Source organism: Rana temporaria, chromosome 10 (genome assembly GCF_905171775.1).
Source record: "Rana temporaria chromosome 10, aRanTem1.1, whole genome shotgun sequence".
In the NCBI taxonomy this organism is placed as follows: Eukaryota; Metazoa; Chordata; class Amphibia; order Anura; family Ranidae; genus Rana; species Rana temporaria.
The window spans coordinates 153,291,967-153,315,966 of record NC_053498.1 but is presented as its reverse complement, the minus strand read 5'-3'; the positions used below and the strand labels follow the sequence as shown (position 1 = coordinate 153,315,966).

At 51.1% G+C, this 24,000-nt stretch overlaps 1 protein-coding gene across 1 annotated transcript in view; it reads right to left on the bottom strand.

Moving 5' to 3' along the window:
* The window catches only part of VPS13D (vacuolar protein sorting 13 homolog D), a 335,026-nt gene that overhangs the window by 274,992 nt on the left and 36,034 nt on the right, over nucleotides 1-24,000 (bottom strand). The window contains exons 15-24 of the mRNA XM_040326719.1: nucleotides 23,333-23,588; nucleotides 21,183-21,315; nucleotides 18,729-20,930; nucleotides 17,055-17,206; nucleotides 11,556-12,587; nucleotides 9,218-9,308; nucleotides 8,700-8,826; nucleotides 5,503-5,683; nucleotides 5,241-5,423; nucleotides 1,844-1,891 (exon numbers count right to left, since the gene is read on the bottom strand). Coding sequence (XP_040182653.1) covers nucleotides 1,844-1,891; nucleotides 5,241-5,423; nucleotides 5,503-5,683; nucleotides 8,700-8,826; nucleotides 9,218-9,308; nucleotides 11,556-12,587; nucleotides 17,055-17,206; nucleotides 18,729-20,930; nucleotides 21,183-21,315; nucleotides 23,333-23,588 — 4,405 coding nt within the window. The remainder of the gene's footprint in view (nucleotides 1-1,843; nucleotides 1,892-5,240; nucleotides 5,424-5,502; nucleotides 5,684-8,699; nucleotides 8,827-9,217; nucleotides 9,309-11,555; nucleotides 12,588-17,054; nucleotides 17,207-18,728; nucleotides 20,931-21,182; nucleotides 21,316-23,332; nucleotides 23,589-24,000) is intronic.

The following is a 24,000-nucleotide window of genomic DNA, read 5'->3' as shown; positions in this document are numbered from 1 at the left end:
GGGACTCCGTCGTGAGGGAGGTAGGGGGAGGGACTCCATCGTGAGGGAGGTAGGGGGAGGGACTCCGTCGTGAGGGAGGTAGGGGGAGGGACTCCGTCGTGAGGGAGGTAGGGGGAGGGACTCCGTCGTGAGGGAGGTAGGGGGAGGGACTCCGTCGTGAGGGAGGTAGGGGGAGGGACTCCGTCGTGAGGGAGGTAGGGGGGAGGGACTCCGTCGTGAGGGAGGTAGGGGGGAGGGACTCCGTCGTGAGGGAGGTAGGGGGGAGGGACTCCGTCGTGAGGGAGGTGGGGGGAGGGACTCCGTCGTGAGGGAGGTAGGGGGGAGGGACTCCGTCGTGAGGGAGGTAGGGGGAGGGACTCCGTCGTGAGGGAGGTAGGGGGAGGGACTCCGTCGTGAGGGAGGTAGGGGGAGGGACTCCGTCGTGAGGGAGGTAGGGGGGAGGGACTCCGTCGTGAGGGAGGTAGGGGGGGGGGACTCCGTCGTGAGGGAGGTAGGGGGGAGGGACTCCGTCGTGAGGGAGGTGGGGGGAGGGACTCCGTCGTGAGGGAGGTAGGGGGGAGGGACTCCGTCGTGAGGGAGGTAGGGGGGAGGGACTCCGTCGTGAGGGAGGTAGGGGGGAGGGACTCCGTCGTGAGGGAGGTAGGGGGGAGGGACTCCGTCGTGAGGGAGGTAGGGGGGAGGGACTCCGTCGTGAGGGAGGTAGGGGGGAGGGACTCCGTCGTGAGGGAGGTAGGGGGAGGGACTCCGTCGTGAGGGAGGTAGGGGGGAGGGACTCCGTCGTGAGGGAGGTAGGGGGAGGGACTCCGTCGTGAGGGAGGTAGGGGGAGGGACTCCATCGTGAGGGAGGTAGGGGGAGGGACTTCATGGTGAGGGAGGAGGGGGGGGGGAGAAACTCCATGGTGAGGGAGGAGGGGGGGGGGGAGAGACTCCATGGTGAGGGAGGAGGTGGGGGGGGGACTCCATGGTGACTGAGGATTCTATGGCATGCAATCACTTCCAAACCACCACTCACAGCCATGCAGAACGCAGAGCGATAATCGCAGAGCATACATAGGATGGAGCAGATATAGGGAAGGCCTTAGATGCAGAGAAGCTTAGCTATCCTTACATGCAATAAACACTCCACTTCTAGAACCTCAAGGCATTTTCCTCCACACAACTGCCGCTCACTGGATATTTTCTCTTTTCCCCACCATTCTCTGTAATCCAGAGAGATGGTTGTGTGTGAAAATCCCAGAAATACTCAGAGCGGCCCGTCTGCCACCAACATCCATCCCACGTTGAAAGTCACCGAGATCCCCTTTCTTCCCCCATTCTGATGCAGCAAGTCGTCTTCACCACGTCTAGATGCCTAAATGGATTGAGTTGCTGCCGTGTGATTGGCTGGTTAGCAATTTGTGTTACCGAGCATCGGGACGGGTGTCCGGTGAGTGTAAAGCACGGCTGGTCTCCGGAGGTCGGCGCTCCTCACTGGAGGCTCTGACATCGGGAAGGAAAGCCCTGCCAAGATGGCCGCCGCCCCCCCACACAATGACACGAGTCAGTGACGAGGACAATACCGGGGGAGGGTTCTGTGCGGATCACACAGCAGAGAGTCACAAAGCAGAGAAGTCGTATGTCCGTACAGAGAACATACGAGGAGAACACGCCACTCCCATCTTATGGAATTTCTGGGATCCATCGCATCACATGCTTTCTTTTGGGGGGGGTTGGGCGATTGGCCAGTAATTTGGTCCAATAACAGAACATTCTGCGGCCCACAAGATTTTATAAATCAGGGAACGTCAGAGAATTCCATAAGAGGAGGAGGAACACTCCGGAAACTTCCACCTACAAGCTATACCTTCCAGGACCCCGGATCCTTGTAGGAAGATCCGTGTAAAATGACATCCTTCGGGGCAAATAGAAACAAAGATTCATTTTATTCAACATCCATCACAATCGAACATCCATCACATCGAACATCCATCACATCGAACATCCATCAGCTTGAACATCCATCAGCTTGAACATCCATCAGCATGAACATCCATCAGCATGAACATCCATCAGCTTGAACATCCATCAGCATGAACATCCATCAGCATGAACATCCATCACATCGAACATCCATCAGCTTGAACATCCATCAGCATGAACATCCATCAGCTTGAACATCCATCAGCTTGAACATCCATCACATCGAACATCCATCAGCTTGAACATCCATCAGCTTGAACATCCATCAGCATGAACATCCATCAGCTTGAACATCCATCAGCTTGAACATCCATCAGCATGAACATCCATCAGCATGAACATCCATCAGCATGAACATCCATCAGCATGAACATCCATCAGCTTGAACATCCATCAGCATGAACATCCATCAGCATGAACATCCATCAGCTTGAACATCCATCACATCGAACATCCATCAGCATGAACATCCATCAGCATGAACATCCATCAGCTTGAACATCCATCAGCATGAACATCCATCACATCGAACATCCATCAGCATGAACATCCATCAGCATGAACATCCATCAGCTTGAACATCCATCAGCATGAACATCCATCACATCGAACATCCATCAGCTTGAACATCCATCAGCATGAACATCCATCAGCATGAACATCCATCAGCATGAACATCCATCAGCTTGAACATCGATCACATCGAACATCCATCAGCTTGATCATCCATCAGCTTGAACATCCATCACATCGAACATCCATCAGCTTGAACATCCATCAGCATGAACATCCATCAGCTTGAACATCCATCAGCTTGAACATCCATCAGCTTGAACATCCATCAGCATGAACATCCATCAGCTTGAACATCCATCAGCTTGAACATCCATCAGCATGAACATCCATCAGCATGAACATCCATCAGCATGAACATCCATCAGCATGAACATCCATCAGCATGAACATCCATCAGCATGAACATCCATCAGCATGAACATCAATCAGCATGAACATCCATCAGCATGAACATCCATCAGCATGAACATCCATCAGCATGAACATCCATCAGCTTGAACATCGATCACATCGAACATCCATCAGCTTGAACATCCATCAGCTTGAACATCCATCAGCTTGAACATCCATCACATCGAACATCCATCAGCATGAACATCCATCAGCATGAACATCCATCAGCATGAACATCCATCAGCATGAACATCCATCAGCATGAACATCCATCAGCATGAACATCCATCAGCATGAACATCCATCAGCATGAACATCCATCAGCATGAACATCCATCAGCTTGAACATCCATCAGCATGAACATCCATCAGCATGAACATCCATCAGCATGAACATCCATCAGCTTGAACATCCATCAGCTTGATCATCCATCAGCTTGAACATCCATCAGCATGAACATCCATCAGCATGAACATCCATCAGCATGAACATCCATCACATCGAACATCCATCAGCATGAACATCCATCAGCATGAACATCCATCAGCATGAACATCCATCAGCATGAACATCCATCAGCTTGAACATCGATCACATCGAACATCCATCAGCTTGAACATCCATCAGCTTGATCATCCATCAGCTTGAACATCCATCAGCATGAACATCCATCAGCTTGAACATCCATCAGCATGAACATCCATCAGCATGAACATCCATCAGCATGAACATCCATCAGCTTGAACATCGATCACATCGAACATCCATCAGCTTGAACATCCATCAGCTTGATCATCCATCAGCTTGAACATCCATCAGCATGAACATCCATCAGCTTGAACATCCATCAGCATGAACATCCATCACATCGAACATCCATCAGCATGAACATCCATCAGCATGAACATCCATCAGCATGAACATCCATCAGCATGAACATCCATCAGCTTGAACATCGATCACATCGAACATCCATCAGCTTGAACATCCATCAGCTTGATCATCCATCAGCTTGAACATCCATCAGCATGAACATCCATCAGCTTGAACATCCATCAGCATGAACATCCATCACATCGAACATCCATCAGCATGAACATCCATCAGCATGAACATCCATCAGCATGAACATCCATCAGCTTGAACATCCATCAGCTTGAACATCCATCAGCATGAACATCCATCAGCATGAACATCCATCAGCTTGAACATCGATCACATCGAACATCCATCAGCTTGAACATCCATCAGCTTGAACATCCATCAGCTTGAACATCCATCAGCTTGAACATCCATCAGCATGAACATCCATCAGCATGAACATCCATCAGCATGAACATCCATCAGCTTGAACATCCATCAGCTTGAACATCCATCAGCTTGAACATCCATCAGCTTGAACATCCATCAGCTTGAACATCCATCAGCTTGAACATCCATCAGCTTGAACATCCATCAGCATGAACATCCATCAGCTACACGCCATTCATAATCAATACACATGATAAGTACCAGGATACCGCATGGGGACCACGCCCCAAAGTCCATGGAGAAGGTCCAAGGGGGTTTGTGTGGGAGAATGACAGCCACCAATCAGAAGACTCCAGGAACAAGCCATGGTCTTCTGATTGGTGGCTGTCACCCAATTGCTGAGTCCAGGAACAAGCCATGGTCAGCAATTGGGCGACAGCCACCAATCAGAAGAGCTCAGGAATTGGGCGACCTTTGCTTGTTCCTGTACCCCATTGGCAGGCAGAGGTGTATTGCGGGTTGCCAGTGCCCAGGAATGGCAAGCATTGTGTCTCCCTCCATGGGTTCTCAACCTGTGGCCCTCCAGCAGAACTACAAGTCCCATGAGGCATTGCAAAGCTGACAGGTACAAGAATGACTCCCAAAGGCAGAGGCATGATGGGACTTGTAATTTCGCAACAGCTGGAGGGCCGCAGGTTGAGCACCCAAGTAGGGAGACACAATGCTTGCCATTCCTGGGCACTGGCAACCCACAGTACACCTCTGCCTTGAGCACCCATGCATCCTAATCCATGGACTGTTAGCACTCTGACTGCGGCTCACTCTCCTTGGCTCCACCCCCTTTAACCTCTAGAACCGCCCAGTTGGACCTGCCCACACAGCGGGGGGGAGCATGCCACTGACAGGACCGCCAAGGGAGTGTGCACGGACTGCCGTCCCACCCTGAATCCTTAGTAATCTTTGCACCCCAAGATCTTTGCACCTGGGGCCCCTCCCCCGTGGCCCCGCCCATGTATATATACTTTATATATGAAGAAACAATGGTATCTTAGAACTCTACCTTGTCCTTCAGGGAGAACGTCCCGTGGGATCCAGAAAACAGGAATCGGTTCTTGACTTTGAGTTTTCCGAGGTTGGCAACAATCAGGTTATTGGATTGGGAGCTTTCCGGGATGAGAAGCACCGGAGCTCCGGCCTCAATGTCCAGCCGGATCCGGGAGGCCCGGTGTGCCTGGTCTGTGACCTAAACAAACAATATGGAAGAATAGGACTACTACTCCCACTGGGCTCAGCATTCCTCAGCCTCCCCCCCCCCCACCTACCGTTTGGCCCTGAATAGCCGCCCTTTGCCGGCCCAGGATATCCTGTAATTGGGTGAAGTGCTGGATGAAGGCCACCACCTCGGACTGGAAGCGCTGGGTGTGGACATACTGGACCGAGGCCATCCGCAGGTTTACACACATGTCATAGTCTCTCTTTAATAAGGGGTCCGGGGGGCCGTACCTGGGGGGTGGAGACAGCAAAACCATCAGCAACAGGGGGGGGGGGGAGCAGCATTATATAGGCATTTGTCATCCTTGTGCATAATCTTATCAATGTTTGTCCTTCACCCCTCCCCCCTTCACACCGACACATTTCACGACGCGGGAAGGCACAGGGCGACGCGGGAAGGCACAGGAGCGACGCGAGAAGGCACAGGGCGACGCGGGAAGGCACAGGGCGACGCGGGAAGGCACAGGGTGACGCGGGAAGGCACAGGAGCGACGCGGGAAGGCACAGGAGCGACGCGGGAAGGCACAGGAGCGACGCGGGAAGGCACAGGGCGACGCGGGAAGGCACAGGGCGACGCGGGAAGGCACAGGGCGACGCGGGAAGGCACAGGGCGACGCGGGAAGGCACAGGGCGACGCGGGAAGACAGAGGGCGGACACAGGGCGACGCGGGAAGACACAGGGCGACGCGGGAAGGCACAGGGCGACGCGGGAAGGCACAGGGCGACGCGGGAAGGCACAGGGCGACGCGGGAAGACACAGGGCGACGCGGGAAGACACAGGGCGACGCGGGAAGACACAGGGCGACGCGGGAAGACACAGGACGACGCGGGAAGACACAGGACGACGCGGGAAGACACAGGACGACGCGGGAAGACACAGGCCGACGAGGGAAGACACAGGCCGACGCGGGAAGACACAAGCCGACGCGGGAAGACACAGGCCGACGCGGGAAGACACAGGCCGACGCGGGAAGACACAGGCCGACGCGGGAAGACACAGGGCGACGCGGGAAGACACAGGGACACAGGGCGACGCGGGGAGGCACAGGGCGACGCGGGGAGGCACAGGGCGACGCGGGGAGGCACAGGGCGACGCGGGGAGGCACAGGGCGACGCGGGAAGACACAGGGCGACGCGGGAAGACACAGGGCGACGCGGGAAGACACAGGACGACGCGGGAAGACACAGGACGACGCGGGAAGACACAGGGCGACGCGGGAAGACACAGGGCGACGCGGGAAGACACAGGGCGACGCGGGAAGACACAGGGCGACGCGGGAAGACACAGGGCGACGCGGGAAGACACAGGGCGACGCGGGAAGACACAGAGCGAGGCGGGAAGACACGGCAACGCGGGGAGGCACAGGGCGACGCGGGGAGGCACAGGGCGACGCGGGAAGGCACAGGGCGACGCGGGAAGGCAGAGGGCGGACACAGGGCGACGCGGGAAGGCACAGGGCGACGCGGGAAGGCACAGGGCGACGCGGGAAGACACAGGACGACGCGGGAAGACACAGGACGACGCGGGAAGACACAGGGCGACGCGGGAAGACACAGGGCGACGCGGGAAGACACAGGGCGACGCGGGAAGACACAGGGCGACGCGGGAAGACACAGGGCGACGCGGGAAGACACAGGGCGACGCGGGAAGACACAGGGCGACGCGGGAAGACACAGGGAGGTACAGGGCGACGCGGGGAGGCACAGGGCGACGCGGGAAGGCACAGGGCGACGCGGGAAGACACAGGACGACGCGGGAAGGCACAGGGCGACGCGGGAAGGCACAGGGCGACGCGGGGAGGCACAGGGCGACGCGGGGAGGCACAGGGCGACGCGGGGAGGCACAGGGCGACGCGGGAAGACACAGGGCGACGCGGGAAGACACAGGGCGACGCGGGAAGACACAGGGCGACGCGGGAAGACACAGGGCGACGCGGGAAGGCACAGGGCGACGCGGGAAGGCACAGGCCGACGCGGGAAGGCACAGGCCGACGCGGGAAGACACAGGCCGACGCGGGAAGACACAGGCCGACGCGGGAAGACACAGGCCGACGCGGGAAGACACAGGGCGACGCGGGAAGACACAGGGCGACGCGGGAAGACACAGGGCGACGCGGGAAGACACAGGGCGACGCGGGAAGACACAGGGCGACGCGGGAAGACACAGGGCGACGCGGGGAGGCACAGGGCGACGCGGGGAGGCACAGGGCGACGCGGGGAGGCACAGGGCGACGCGGGAAGACACAGGGCGACGCGGGAAGACACAGGGCGACGCGGGAAGACACAGGGCGACGCGGGAAGACACAGGCCGACGCGGGAAGACACAGGCCGACGCGGGAAGACACAGGCCGACGCGGGAAGACACAGGCCGACGCGGGAAGACACAGGCCGACGCGGGAAGACACAGGCCGACGCGGGAAGACACAGGCCGACGCGGGAAGACACAGGGCGACGCGGGAAGACACAGGGCGACGCAGTAAGACACAGGGCGACGTGGGGAGGCACAGGGCGACGCGGGAAGACACAGGGCGACGCGGGAAAACACAGAGCGAGGCGGAAAGGTACAGGGCGACGCGGGAAGACACAGGGCGACGCGGGGAGGCACAGGGCAACGCGGGAAGGCGCAGGGCAACGCGGGAAGACACAGGGCAACGCGGGAAGACACAGGGCGACGCGGCAAGGCACAGGGCGACGCGGGAAGGCACAGGGCAACGCGGGAAGGCACAGGGCGACGTGGGGAGGCACAGGGCGACGCGGGAAGACACAGGGCGACGCGGGGAGGCACAGGGCGACGCGGGGAGGCGCAGGGCAACGCGGGAAGACACAGGGCGACGCGGGAAGGGACAGGGCGACGCGGGAAGGGACAGGGCGACGCGGGAAGGCACAGGGTGACGTGGGGAGGCACAGGGCGACGCGGGAAGGCACAGGGCGACGCGGGGAGGCACAGGGCGACGTGGGAAGACACAGGGCGACGTGGGAAGACACAGGGCGACACTCCAAAGTAGACGGGTTCATTATTGCCATGAAAGTCTCTGCTCACACCCATAATGGCGGCATCTACATAATCATTCAGGAAGGATGCCGATTGCTGTACTGGAGACGGAGCCAACAGTAAGATGGAGAACACATACAGGTACACGTACTGCTGACTGACAACCTACCTCATACCAACATACAAGCCAGCTGGTGAATTAACCCTTTAGCTCCCCTCCCCCTCCAGGATCAGGAATGGTGTGGGAAGACTTACTTGAAGATGTGGAATATTAGCGCCTCGTCCCCGCTGGTAGTGAAGCGCTCGGTGTACAGCTCACCATGGGTGGTCAGGTCACTCAGGGACAGGCTGCCGATACTCCCCTGTAACACCAGGTCACCCTCTGCAGTACATGAAAAGACACAGGAGGTGGATTTACTAAAGGCAAATTTCCTGAGCACTTCTGTGCATTTGCTTCACATCTGAGGGGAAGCTCTGCTGATTTCTTTCATCCAATCATGTACAAGCATAAATGCATGCGATTGGGTATTCTTTGTAGAGCGCATCTTCACCTCATTTACTAATCTCTGGGAGGAGCTGCACATGCACTGCACAGTCCATTTTCTAGTATAAAGAGAACCTGTCTGAGCAACACATGGAGCCCTATGGGAGCACCGAGAGGAAGATTTCCCGAATGACCAGAGGGGGGTGAATAAAGTGACGCTTCGCTGATCAGCCAATCCGGTGTATGAAAATATCCCTTTCCTTGTACATCACTCTGGTCCTAAACTCACCAATATTTTCCAGGTGGGCAGTCAGTTTGGATACGCTCGCTTTCGCCAATTCACCGGCGGTCTTCTTCAACACCAACGATAAAGAGTGAACCTTTCAATGTAAAGAGAGACAAGAGACATAAGCTGACCGGTACACGCCAAACCCACCAACACACACACACACCGGGGTCCACATCAGTGTCCGCACCAAACCCACCAACACACACCGGGGTCCACATCAACGTCCGCGAGATAAAAGGCCCAAACCCACCAACACACACACACACACACACACCGGGGTCCACATCAATGTCCCCTCACCCTACTGAGAGATAGAAGACCTAAACCCACCAACACACACACACCGGGGTCCACATCAATGTCCCCTCACCCTACTGAGAGATAGAAGACCTAAACCCACCAACACACACACACCGGGGTCCACATCAATGTCCGCTCACCTTACTGAGAGACAGAAGACCCAAACCCACCAACACACACTGGGGTCCACATCAATGTCCACATCAATGTCCGCGAGATAGGAGACCCAAACCCACCAACACACACACACACACACACACACACACACACACACACCGGGGTCCACATCAATGTCCCCTCACCCTACTGAGAGATAGAAGACCCAAACCCACCAACACACACACACCGGGGTCCACATCAGTGTCCGCTCACCCTACTGAGAGATAGAAGACCCAAACCCACCAACACACACACACACACACACACACACACACACACACACCGGGGTCCACATCAATGTCCCCTCACCCTACTGAGAGATAGAAGACCCAAACCCACCAACACACACACACACCGGGGTCCACATCAGTGTCCGCTCACCCTACTGAGAGATAGAAGACCCAAACCCACCAACACACACACACACACACACACACACACACCGGGGTCCACATCAATGTCCCCTCACCCTACTGAGAGATAGAAGACCCAAACCCACCAACACACACACACACACACCGGGGTCAACATCAATGTCAGCTCACTCTACTGAGAAATAGAATACCTAAACCCACCAACACACACACACACCGGGGTCCACATTAATGTCCGCTCAGCCTACTGAGAGATAGAAGACCTAAACCCACCAACACACACCAGGGTCCACATCAGTGCGCTCACCCTACTACATTGTACATACAGTAGGTCTCATATCCACAAACATATCCCATCTACACATCACATGCCGGGTGTGAGAGGAGAGATGGCTGTGGTCTGCTTTACATCTCTATACTGGAATATCACCATTGTGGTGGATACATGTTGGGATTTACACTTGGATAACGTGTACATCTAGGTGGGTTTGTATATCAGTTATTTACATAGGGCTTCTGGAAATATAATATATATAATCCATGAAGTGGCTCCATCATTACATTTCATATTGGTGGGCGGCCACTGATGCCCAGGGTTGGGGGGGGGTTTTGTTGGCCCGCACATGTCAGTACACGGTCTGGTATAGGGATCATGTGACATACATGTGGAATGAACATGAACTCTATATGCATTTTTGAGCTGGGCCCTCCCATTCCTTCTGTATTGCAGTTGTACTTCCCCCCACCTCTACATTATAAAGCACTATACGATTCCTGTTTATTAATAATAATACTACAGTATAAAATGGGCAGGTTGGAATGTTAAGGTTCTGTTACCATGGTGTTATAAAATGCGTTTGGGACATAAAGACGCACACAAGGACACGGCTCTGTGATCTCTGTACATACAATACATTGAATGGTGTACATTGTAGTCTGGTTGAGGGGTGTGCTCTGTTGTTCCTGTGTGATTTTCTGCCCCGGCAGACATCAGACTGGAATGGTAGAGACTATAAAGGGTGACATTTTAGGTGTCACAGGTAAAGGTGTGCTGCACCCCATAGCAGCCAATCACAGAACAGCTCAGCTGACGTTGGGCCCCCTTCATACCTCTGCAGTGCGTTGTACGTTTCCGCTTACATGCAGGGAATTGCACATCCATATGAATTGAATGAAGACATAAAGACATTCATTTCTAATGTGCCGCCAACTTGCAAAAATAAAAAACGTTGGCAGTACATATTTTTTTCCAATAACTTCACCACAGCCCACAGATCAGAGCCCTCTATACGTGGTGGTGCCCTGCAATGCATATGTGCTTGGCTGGGCTTTCAAGGTGTGTTGGGTTGACATTTAATATAAATGGCACGCCACGTGTGATCGTGCACCACACGGATGTGAAGACGGCCCAAAGGGTCCATCCACACGGGTGATAGTAGCATGACTGTGAAAAGCGATGGAACTATGGTGGACTTCCAGTATGTTCCTCTGGGGTTTATCATTACCTTCAGATCCATTTTGGTATTGGTTTGTTCTTGGACAGGAGTGCCGACGCTGGAGCTCATTTCCGATCTCATGGCCTGCCGGCTGTCCAATGTCTCGGACTTCATGGCATGATTGTCAGCTGTTGACCCAATTCCAAAAAAGTCTAAAATGACGACCCAGGTCTGCAGTGTAATTAGCACATCAAGGCAGTTGAAATCCACATTCACACTGCGATTTATGCGTTTGTACTTTGAGGAGAATTCAGGGTGTTTTTTGTCCACTAAGAGCACATTAATGTGGACCAAGGAGTCATCAAAGTCATCCTTCAGGCAGGACGGCTTGGACCTCTCTGAGGTTGGGGAAGGTGGGGGAGTTGATGGGTACTCCGAATCAATGTCTTCCCTTTGTTTCTTGCGGGAAGTACCGGTTGGTCTTTGATATAACTGGAAGACGTTTGGTGCTTCTTCCATATGAGAAGGAAGAGACCGTGGCATGTCCGGATATTCCACATGAGACACCGATGGGCACGACTGGGACAAATATTCCTTGTGGGCCAAACTTGATGTTTTTGGCGCTCCCCGTGAGACCATCAGATTCTTGTACTTGGAGTCGGGATTCTTTTCCAGCAAGTCTTCCATCAGAAGGGAACGTAAGGCGATCTGTATGGCCAGGGTGTGGGGGTTCTCTTTATTAAATTCAATGTCAAAGTCTTGAAATCTCAGACTGACGAGACCTTGAGAACCAAGTGTGAGATCGCCGCTCAGCTGGATCTGGAGCTCAGAGATGCTGAAATTGGCCTGAATCTGAGTAAAGGGTTTGACCTCCTGAGTAGACACGGATTGGCTGGCTATGGAGCGAAGGTGAGGAGCTTTGAACAAATGGGTCTCTTTCTGCTCAATGAAAACCTCAGCAGCTTTAGGAGCGGATTTATTGGGGGTGGCGGGACCTGAGGTGCTGGCGGAGGACGGAGGCATCTTATTCACATCTCCACTGTAGACCAAGTTGTCCAGAGTCTGCAGGACCTGTTCATACACGTGCTTTGCCAGAACCACCTGCAGGGAGCAAAAACAAGATCATTTATAATGACTACAAACACCTCCAAACATGTAACACTCAATGCAAAGTCCTGTCAGGAACCTTGAAACAGACAGAAATGCAGGAAAAAAAAAAAAAAATCACACATTTTAATATAATGGTAAAAAAAAAAAAATGGTACAGATCAGTAAACTTGGTCACAACATAAGCCAAGGATCAGTAACGAAAGCAGGTAGTCAGTAATCAGGAAACCAGAGATCAGCGTAGTCGGAGGCAGAAGAACTGGATCAGGAACCAGAAGGGACATCAGAATGGCAAAGTCTTTCACAGGAACACAGCAGGGAGTCTCCACATATGTTGACCAGGCGAAGGCAGGAAAGGAATGAACAAGGCAGTTTAAATAGCCAGAAGGGGCTGACTGTAGGCGGGACTGACGAGCAGATAATGATAACCAGGTGAGCCATTGAAGGATGAATGATTGCTGGCAATTATATGGCAGCTAAGCAGCCTGAGAAGGGAGCTGCTAAGAGCCCAGCCCCGACAGCCGTACTGAAAATTCCTGCTGTCCTAGAGAAACAGAGATTAAAGAGGACTCTCCCCTCCCCTAAACCAGCACACTCACCAATGTCTATGCTGCTTTCCTGTCTTGTGGACCCTTTTTCCAGGCCGTCGCTGTGCAGCCGGTGCCCCTGCTCCCAGGGCGCCATTTTAAATGTCGCCATCCCACACACACACACACACACACACACACACGAGTGCCCCTATGGGAAGTGTCTTCCCATGGGGCACTGGACAGAGAGGAGGAGCCAGGAGCACCGGTGGGGCACATGATACAAGAAGGTACCTTAGCGTGGGGAGTCAGGGACATATATGAATAGAGAATGCTTCACTGTGCGGTGCATCCTGATGGCGGATAAGACTTGCGGATAAGACTTGAATGTGGTCGGGTCCCATCACTGGAATCAGCATGAAAAACTGAAATGGGTCCTAGTGATATAGATAACGCTCTGATAGGTGGATATCCAGGACGATATAAGAAGAAGGTGTATTATGGAAATGACAGACTCTTCTAGAATGTAATAAGGCTTTAAACAGGCTTGCCAGGAGAATGTTCTAAGCACGGCAGTATAACATATATTATTGTTCCAATACAATAAAAGATTTGTTATACTATAGAATGTGTAATACACCTATGGAGCACCTGGAAAGTCCGAGAAGGTTCGCAATCTATATCAAAATGCAATGATGAAAGAAGGGGGGGGGGGGGGGGGGCGCTGACCCGGGAGCCCAGACTAAACTCAGGTTCATTCATGAGCCCGTCTCCGGCAATGAAGAATGAGAAGGTCAGGTCCAATCATGAACCCATCTCCAGCAATGATGAATGAGAAGGTCAGGTCCAATCATGAACCCGTCTCCAGCAATGATGAATGAGAAGGTCAGGTCCAATCATGAACCCGTCTCCAGCAATGATGAATGAGAAGGTCAGGTCCAATCATGAACCCGTCTCCAGCAATGAAGAATGTGAAGGTCAGGTCCAATGATGAACACATCTCCAGCAATGAAGAATGAGAAGGTCAGGTCCAATGATGAACACATCTCCAGCAATGAAGAATGTGAAGGTCAGGTCCAATGATGAACACATCTCCAGCAATGAAGAATGAGAAGGTCAGGTCCAATCATGAACACATCTCCAGCAATGAAGAATGAGAAGGTCGGGTCCAATCATGAACCCGTCTCCAGCAATGAAGAATGTGAAGGTCAGGTCCAATCATGAGCCCGTCTCCAGCAATGAAGAATGTGAAGGTCGGGTCCAATCATGAGCCCGTCTCCAGCAATGATGAATGTGAAGGTCAGGTCCAATCATGAACACATCTCCAGCAATGAAGAATGAGAAGGTCAGGTCCAATCATGAACCCATCTCCAGCAATGAAGAATGTGAAGGTCAGGTCCAATCATGAACACATCTCCAGCAATGAAGAATGAGAAGGTCAGGTCCAATCATGAACCCATCTCCAGCAATGAAGAATGTGAAGGTCAGGTCCAATCATGAACACATCTCCAGCAATGAAGAATATGAAGGTCGGGTCCAATCATGAACACATCTCCAGCAATGAAGAATGTGAAGGTCAGGTCCAATCATGAACACATCTCCAGCAATGAAGAATGAGAAGGTCAGGTCCAATCATGAACCCATCTCCAGCAATGAAGAATGAGAAGGTCAGGTCCAATCATGAACCCATCTCCAGCAATGAAGAATGTGAAGGTCAGGTCCAATCATGAACACATCTCCAGCAATGAAGAATGAGAAGGTCAGGTCCAATCATGAACCCGTCTCCAGCAATGAAGAATGAGAAGGTCAGGTCCAATCATGAACCCATCTCCAGCAACGAAGAATGAGAAGGTCAGGTCCAATCATGAACCCGTCTCCAGCAATGAAGAATGTGAAGGTCAGGTCCAATCATGAACCCATCTCCAGCAATGTAGAATATGAAGGTCAGGTCCAATCATGAACCCATCTCCAGCTATGAAGAATGAGAAGGTCAGGTCCAATCATGAACCCGTCTCCAGCTATGAAGAATGAGAAGGTCAGGTCCAATCATGAACCCATCTCCAGCAATGTAGAATATGAAGGTCAGGTCCAATCATGAACCCATCTCCAGCAATGAAGAATGAGAAGGTCAGGTCCAATCATGAACACATCTCCAGCAATGAAGAATATGAAGGTCAGGTCCAATCATGAACACATCTCCAGCAATGAAGAATATGAAGGATGGGTCCAATCATGAACCCATCTCCAGCAATGATGAATGAGAAGGTCGGGTCCAATCATGAACCCATCTCCAGCAATGAAGAATGAGAAGGTCAGGTCCAATCATGAACCCATCTCCAGCAATGTAGAATATGAAGGTCAGGTCCAATCATGAACCCATCTCCAGCAATGAAGAATGAGAAGGTCAGGTCCAATCATGAACACATCTCCAGCAATGAAGAATGTGAAGGTCAGGTCCAATCATGAACCCGTCTCCAGCAATGAAGAATGAGAAGGTCAGGTCCAATCATGAACCCATCTCCAGCAATGAAGAATGAGAAGGTCAGGTCCAATCATGAACCTGTCTCCAGCAATGAAGAATGAGAAGGTCAGATCCAATCATGAACCCGTCTCCAGCAATGAAGAATGAGAAGGTCAGGTCCAATCATGAACCCATCTCCAGCAATGAAGAATGAGAAGGTCAGGTCCAATCATGAACACATCTCCAGCAATGAAGAATGTGAAGGTCAGGTCCAATCATGAACACATCTCCAGCAATGAAGAATATGAAGGATGGGTCCAATCATGAACCCATCTCCAGCAATGATGAATGAGAAGGTCGGGTCCAATCATGAACCCATCTCCAGCAATGAAGAATGAGAAGGTCAGGTCCAATCATGAACCCATCTCCAGCAATGTAGAATATGAAGGTCAGGTCCAATCATGAACCCATCTCCAGCAATGAAGAATGAGAAGGTCAGGTCCAATCATGAACACATCTCCAGCAATGAAGAATGTGAAGGTCAGGTCCAATCATGAACCCGTCTCCAGCAATGAAGAATGAGAAGGTCAGGTCCAATCATGAACCCATCTCCAGCAATGAAGAATGAGAAGGTCAGGTCCAATCATGAACCCGTCTCCAGCAATGAAGAATGAGAAGGTCAGATCCAATCATGAACCCGTCTCCAGCAATGAAGAATGAGAAGGTCAGGTCCAATCATGAACCCGTCTCCAGCAATGAAGAATGAGAAGGTCGGGTCCAATCATGAACCCGTCTCCAGCAATGAAGAATGTGAAGGTCAGATCCAATCATGAACCCATCTCCAGCAATGAAGAATGAGAAGGTCGGGTCCAATCATGAACCCGTCTCCAGCAATGAAGAATGTGAAGATCAGGTCCAATCATGAACCCGTCTCCAGCAATGAAGAATATGAAGATCAGGTCCAATCATGAACCCGTCTCCAGCAATGAAGAATGAGAAGGTCGGGTCCAATCATGAACCCGTCTCCAGCAATGAAGAATATGAAGATCAGGTCCAATCATGAACCCGTCTCCAGCAATGAAGAATGGGAAGGTCAGGTCCAATCATGAACCCATCTCCAGCAATGAAGAATGAGAAGGTCAGGTCCAATCATGAACCCGTCTCCAGCAATGAAGAATGTGAAGGTCAGGTCCAATCATGAACCCGTCTCCAGCAATGAAGAATGGGAAGGTCAGGTCCAATCATGAACCCATCTCCAGCAATGAAGAATGAGAAGGTCAGGTCCAATCATGAACCCATCTCCAGCTATGAAGAATGAGAAGGTCAGGTCCAATCATGAACCCGTCTCCAGCAATGAAGAATGAGAAGGTCAGGTCCAATCATGAACCCATCTCCAGCAAGTTCTAACTCTTAGCAATCCACTGAGAGCACCTTCCTCGCTCACCCACACAACCCCAATAATAACCGACTTACCTGAACATTATTGACCAGATTTCCCTGAATCTTTAAGATGCTTTCCACCTCTAAAGGGTCTTCATTGAATGGAAAGGTCACCTGGCAGTCTCTTTCTATGTTAAACTTCTCCATCTTGAACTGTATGGTCGTGTTGTGTAATATGTGGAAAGCTGGAGAATAAAATACAATATTTAACAACTGCGGGTCATAAACTGGAAAACCACAACAAAGATCACAATCATGTCCCGGAATATCGAACAAACCCTCTAAATAAATAGAGTTCCGTTGGGCTCTGCTGGTTATAAATGACAGGTTCTCTTTATGTGCAGGAAAAGACACTGACTGGGCGTCTCGGTCTGAAGATTGTCCTTCACAGTCTGTGTCAGTGATGGGGAACCTCGGCACCCCAGATGTTTTGGAACTACATTTCCCATGATGCTCATGTACTCTGCAGTGTAGTGGAGCATCATGGGACATGTAGTTCCAAAACAACTGGGGTTCCCGAGGTTCGCCATCACTAATCTATGTAAACCCAAACAAAGAGCTTCTCTTATCTGCTCTATTTTAGTCCGTTACACATCTCCTTGTGATATCTGATCAATAATAGTAGCAAGCAACAAAGATATCGATCGTGTCAGAAAATCAGAGCTGCCCTGTGTTCTCTACATGTCTCCTGTGGTCTCTCAAGGAGAGTAATTAGCCCTCCAAGTTCTTAGAATGGGACTACAGAACGAAATCGCCCTTATGTCTTAGAGATGTGATAGTAGGTGGGTCTGAACAATTTGGGAAAAGACAACTGGGCAGGGCTGACACCACTCTGTGTTGGCTCACAGCAGGACTCAGGAGCCGAGTGCATTTCGGACAGATTATCGGGTATTCTTCTGTACTCAGAGAACCTTTGCAGAGATAAAGTATGGGGAAATGATCATGTACTGCACAGATGTACTGTATATGTATTTATTTTCTGCTGACTTGCACCCCGATAGAGAACAGGCCGGTCATCTTTGCTTAACCCACAAATGATGTAAAACCATAAAAGTGTAACAAAGCAAAACCTTCCTAGCTCAGATTTTTTTCAGCAAGGATGCCGATTGCGCTGTCTGACACACGGCCAATCTGCCTTATAGTTGCCACTACCATAATTTTCCGGCGTATAAGACAGACAACCTTTTACACCTAAATTTCACAGCCAAAAAACGGAGGGTCCTCTTATACACCAGGTGAAGCGGCCGCCAGATGAATGTGCTTGGTAATACTGTATACATACAGTATGCGCCGCTCAGCCAATCCCGGGGGGCGATGCACTCTGTTGATGAATACGGAGCCTGCTATGCCTGCTGGGATTGGCGAAAACCTCTGCCAATCCCAGCAGGATACATTGCAGTGAGTCAGAGCGTCGCGGGCTGATGATTTCACCGCCTCTGCCAATCCGAGCAGGCTTTGTATTCATTAATAGAATACATCGCTCGCTGTGATTGGCTCAGCGCTGTATGGCTCCAACTTCAATGGAGAAGAAGGGAATCTAGGCAATATGAAGCCTCAGAAGGGGGGGTCATGCGATACAGTGAGTACTTAGGAAATGCAGTAGCATTAGGGGGTGGTCTTATACGTCCGATCGTCTAATACACCGGAAAATACATCACTCTTTATATACAAAGCCATAAAATGAAGAAACAAAATATTAAAACTCACCTTGATTCTTCTGCAAAGACTCGAAGAAATCATGGCGGGTGAAATGCGCCTCCTCCTGGCTGCTGACACTGGCCGAGCCAGACCGCGAGGATTCCGATTCTGAGCGCCGATATTCTTTATGAGAGAGAACGTTGCTGTTCAAGGAGTAGAGCTTTATATCTCTGATCTCCACGTGTAACCGGTCACTGCTGGAGTGGTCCTCATCCGACACAAAGTTCTGAATGGATATCTGACCGAGGTGCCCAACAAGAAGTTCTGTGCTGCCGGGAGTGCGGGGGATGGACACCACCGGAGACTCTATATTAATGTTCAGAATAAGTTTCACTGTATCCATCTTGTCACTGACGGGACTAAACCCGTCGTATTCATCCGCTTCATAGTGAACAGAGTCCCGATGTTTGCGCGGCGTCTCGAAGAGCGACACCATCTCGCTGTACTCGGCGGTTTTGGTGGCCAGCACAGAGGAGACTTTTGAGGCGGCGGTCTTCAGCATGTTCCGGAAGTTGTCTTCCAGCTCGTCCATCGATAGGGTCAGCTCTTTCAGAAACTTGGCTGAATGGTTATAATGCAAAGACGCCATCTTAAGATTAAGTGCAAATTCTTCTTTGGACTTCTCGGCAAAAGTAAAACTCAGCGCCTCCATCGGAATATATTGGGAGTCTCGTTTAACAAACATGGCCTCCAGAGCCTCGGCATCACATCCTTGGCCTTCATAGGCAGCTGTGTTGCCTATGCTGATCACATATTGTTTTTTTGAGGAATCCTGGGCAAGGTCTATAAGTTGGAGACAGCCGAGAGAGCCATTGACATCAAATCTAGTCCCTAGAGCGACGTTGACCCTCGTACCACCAATGCTGGCCGTGGCGATCTTCTTTCCACTACTTCTTCCATCCGGGGTATTGATGGTCCTGAAGAGCAGGATGTTTAGCCTGTGAATGTCAATTGCCATCTGAGTGTTCTGCTCATACGTGGACTGAAAAAATTCTTGCTCTGTAAAGTTGCTTTCAAAACTGTCCTTCAAGGGTTGAGGACTGGCCTCCTCGTTCTCTCTCGGGAAAGATTTCTGAAGAAACCCGATAAGAGCAACCATTGTTTCCGGATTGAGGATGATGTCCAAATTGTTGACCTGGACAGTCATGACTTGCAAGGAGCTGTCCAAGTTCATGGAAGGACATTCGGAGCTGACAAACTGGTATTCGAGTCGGATGAGAGATTCCTGGTCTTTTAGGCTCATGTTTTCGAAGGAAGTACATTTATTTTTAAATGTGAATGGACCAGATGGCGAGAGGTCGTTGTCAGATACCGGGGACTGGGCTCTGCTCTCACGAAGACTTCCAGTTGGGGCGTCCAAGCAAAGATTCTTGTGGGAAGCCATCAGAAGATCAAAGTCAGGACCATAAGTTTGCATCGTGTCCACCATAAGTAGGCCGTGAACGGTGAGGGCCACATCGATATCATACGGGCGTTTCACAAGATTGGCATTACAGCCAAACACTTTCAGAAGGGAAATGTACCGACCACAGCTTTCCACACCAAGCTGCATATAGTTGATTTTAAATTCGGCCAGCAGAAGCTTGGACTCTACCAGAACCTCGCGGGTGTGCTGCTCCAGGGTGATAATGCTTTGGGTCAGATTCTTCACAGAGTCCTTCATCCTTCCATTGCTTTCCGTATCCAGGAATATTTTCTCTTTCCTAAGAAGCAGATTATCAGACGTCTTGGTTTCGGCGTTTGCCAAGCTGGTAAAACATTTCTTCAAAGCAAAGATCTTATCTTCATTGATGTGAATTTTTAGATCTGGGAGTGTGCCGGAAAGCATTGCCCCGGGATACTGAGGATCGGACGTGTAAATCAATCGACGTTCCAACTGTAGGTGGACATTGAACTTCTCTACCACGTGAGTCGGGCCCACTTCATTGTCCTGGAGATGCTTCCAGTTGTCCTTCACGTGCCCAACCATGATCTGCAGATCCTTGCAGGACAGCGAGTATTTCTCATACATTTTATCGCTCAGCAGGTAAGCCTCCAGCTGCTCCTCACTCAGCTCCGTCCCGCTGTAGCTGGCCGTGTCGGACCCCGCTTTGCCCTCCGCTTCGGGGGGAGGGCTGCTGGTTGGGGTTGCAAGAGGAGTTTTGTATTCGTCATCACTTAAATCGTTTGTTTCTGCAGATAATTGATCTGTGGCCTTCTCTTTACTTTGATCTGCTGAGGAAACAAAAATAAGGAAGAAGATGAAGAATTCTCCATAAATAAAGCCCAAAAAAGTATAAAGCTGCTGGGGGGGGGGGGGGGGGGGGCACCCGGGGCACAGGAAGATGCTCGGGACGGGTATGCATTTGTAGTGCAAAGTGGATTTGCCTTTAGTAAATAACCCCCAATGTCACTAATCGAGTTCACACACAGAGTATGTGCAGAGGTCAGTCCTCCTATCACAAAGTACCTACAGATCCTTACCGTGAGAATTGGTGAGCAGGATTCTTCCAAGATCCACCACCACCAACACCGGATCCTGGCACACAAAATCATCCGGAAAGATCACCTGAGGAGCAGAAATATCCAGACGTATCGTCCAGCGCCTGCTGTTCTCCTGTACAGAGGATAAAACAATCATCATTGTGACGGGAGGGGGGCCTGTGGAACCCAGAAACCCTTAGAAAGTATGGGGTACCCCCCTTGCTACAGATCCCCATGCACCTCCTATGTCTATTAGGGGCGCAGGGCCACTGAGAAATGATATCTTGGACTACTGAAAATGGGACAGAGATATTTATCCCCAATATCTCTCCAAAAATATGAAGAAGATGTTATTTGGGCGTTCCAGGAAGTTCAATGTAACAGGCCGACCGTCTATTGCTTAAAGGGGTTGTAAAGGAAAATAAATTCCCTAAATATCTTCCTTCACCTCAGTGCAGTCCTCCTTCACTTACCTCAGTGCCGTCCTCCTTCACTTACCTCAGTGCCGTCCTCCTTCACTTACCTCAGTGCCGTCCTCCTTCACTTACCTCAGTGCCGTCCTCCTTCACTCACCTCAGTGCCGTCCTCCTTCACTCACCTCAGTGCCGTCCTCCTTCACTCACCTCAGTGCCGTCCTCCTTCACTCACCTCAGTGCCGTCCTCCTTCACTCACCTCAGTGCCGTCCTCCTTCACTCACCTCAGTGCCGTCCTCCTTCACTCACCTCAGTGCCGTCCTCCTTCACTTACCTCATCCTTCCATTTTGCATTTAAATGTCCTTATTTCTTCTGAGAAATCCTCACTTCCTGTTCTTCTGTCTGTAACTCCACACAGTAATGCGAGGCTTTCTCCCTGGTGTGGAGAAAGCCTCTTGAGGGGGGAGGGGGCGAGCAGGAGTGTCAGGACGCTCTCTACTTTGCAGATAGAGAAAGGAGCTGTGTGTTAGTGGGCGTCCTGACACTCCTGCTCGCCCCCTCCCTTCTCAAGAGGCTTTCTCCACACCAGAGAGAAAGCCTTGCATTACTGTGTGGAGTTACAGACAGAAGAACAGGAAGTGAGGATTTCTCAGAAGAAATAAGGACATTGAAAAGCAAAATGGAAGGATGAGGTAAGTGAAGGAGGATGGCACTGAGGTAAGTGAAGGAGGACTGCACTGAGGTAAGTGAAGGAGGACGGCACTGAGGTAAGTGAAGGAGGACGGCACTGAGGTAAGTGAAGGAGGACGGCACTGAGGTAAGTGAAGGAGGACGGCACTGAGGTGAGTGAAGGAGGACGGCACTGAGGTGAGTGAAGGAGGACGGCACTGAGGTAAGTGAAGGAGGACGGCACTGAGGTAAGTGAAGGAGGACGGCACTGAGGTAAGTGAAGGAGGACGGCACTGAGGTAAGTGAGGGAGGACGGCACTAAGGGAAAGGAAGCTATTTAGGGAATTTTTTTTTTCCTTTACAATCCCTTTAACGATATTAATGTCATCACCCCCAGACACCTGTCTGTTGTAATGTTAATGAATCCAGACTAACTTCCAAGGATCCTTTCATGGGAGCCAATTGACCCCGTATTGTATGAAAGGATTCCTGTGATAATGTGTATTGAAGTTCAGGAGACAGCCAGGCTGCTAAAAGGGATTAGGTAATTAACATGTTAATTAGGTCTGGTCACAGGTGTATTTCCAGAGTCATATGAGGCACCTCCTCTTTTGGTGTATAAAACTTGTAGTCTTTTCAGTAAAGATTGTTCGGTTTTGCTCAGATCACGCTCACTAAAGTAATAACCTATTCTGATCAATCAGGAGAAATACTTCCGCCAGCCCCTCACTCATCTCTGGATCTATGAGCATTGTACAGAAATTCATTCACAAAGTTCACATCACAGGTGGTGTGATTTCCTATGAGAGGAGTAGCTTGGCAGCCTACACCCCCCCCCCCCCCCAATGTAGACACAAAGCATGCGATTCTAACATTACAAGAGCACAGAATGAACTTCAGTGATCCAGAGGAGGAGCCAAACAAGCTTTCCCCGTGCTTCTCCTTTAAGATCAATCAGATCAATCAGTTCTTTGATACTTTTGATATGTGACTCGCTGATTGGCGTTTATTCTCATAAATGATCTCAGACACGCCTCCAATACTCGGCTCTCCCACACAAACTCACAATGAACTCGCCAACCAATAAGCGATCGATCGTTTGCCGGATCTCAGCCTTGGTCTGTATCTTCAGTTTGTTGTATTGTCTTCTCGCAGCTTCCGCCACTCTCAGCTCCAGCTCTGATTGGTACCCGAATCCTGGAGGAGGGGGGGGAAGGGGTGACATTTGTATGGAGGACACAGAGAATGCAGAACAAAGAGGACCTGTCATGCCCAAAATATCTACAGGAAGTCCCACCCTGCCTGACAACACCAGAGATCGGCTTCAATCTCCGGCTACAAAATGGATCCAGAAATGTGGAGATGTATATATTATGGGATATCACCCCCCTCCCCCGCTACACTTTGCATTGTTACGCCACCCTGTGGCCGCCGCCATTTTTGGGCTCTATCATGCTGAGCTTTATTGGGAAAGAGCGGAGGAAAGTGGAAGACGATCGCTGGACAGAGAGATCTCACTGGTGTAGCAGATTGAGATTGATGGGGATCCCTCTTGCCCCCCCCCCCTTTATTCATTCTAAAAGCACTGCACTGTCTTTGGGGTCCTGAAGCCCCTTTGCTGAGCACATCATTGTGTCTTATGAAGGTGTCGGGTTGTGTGTAGAGATGAGAAGAAATGTCCGTCTATGGAGGGATTGGGGAGGAGGGGGATGGGATTGGGGGGTGGGATTGATG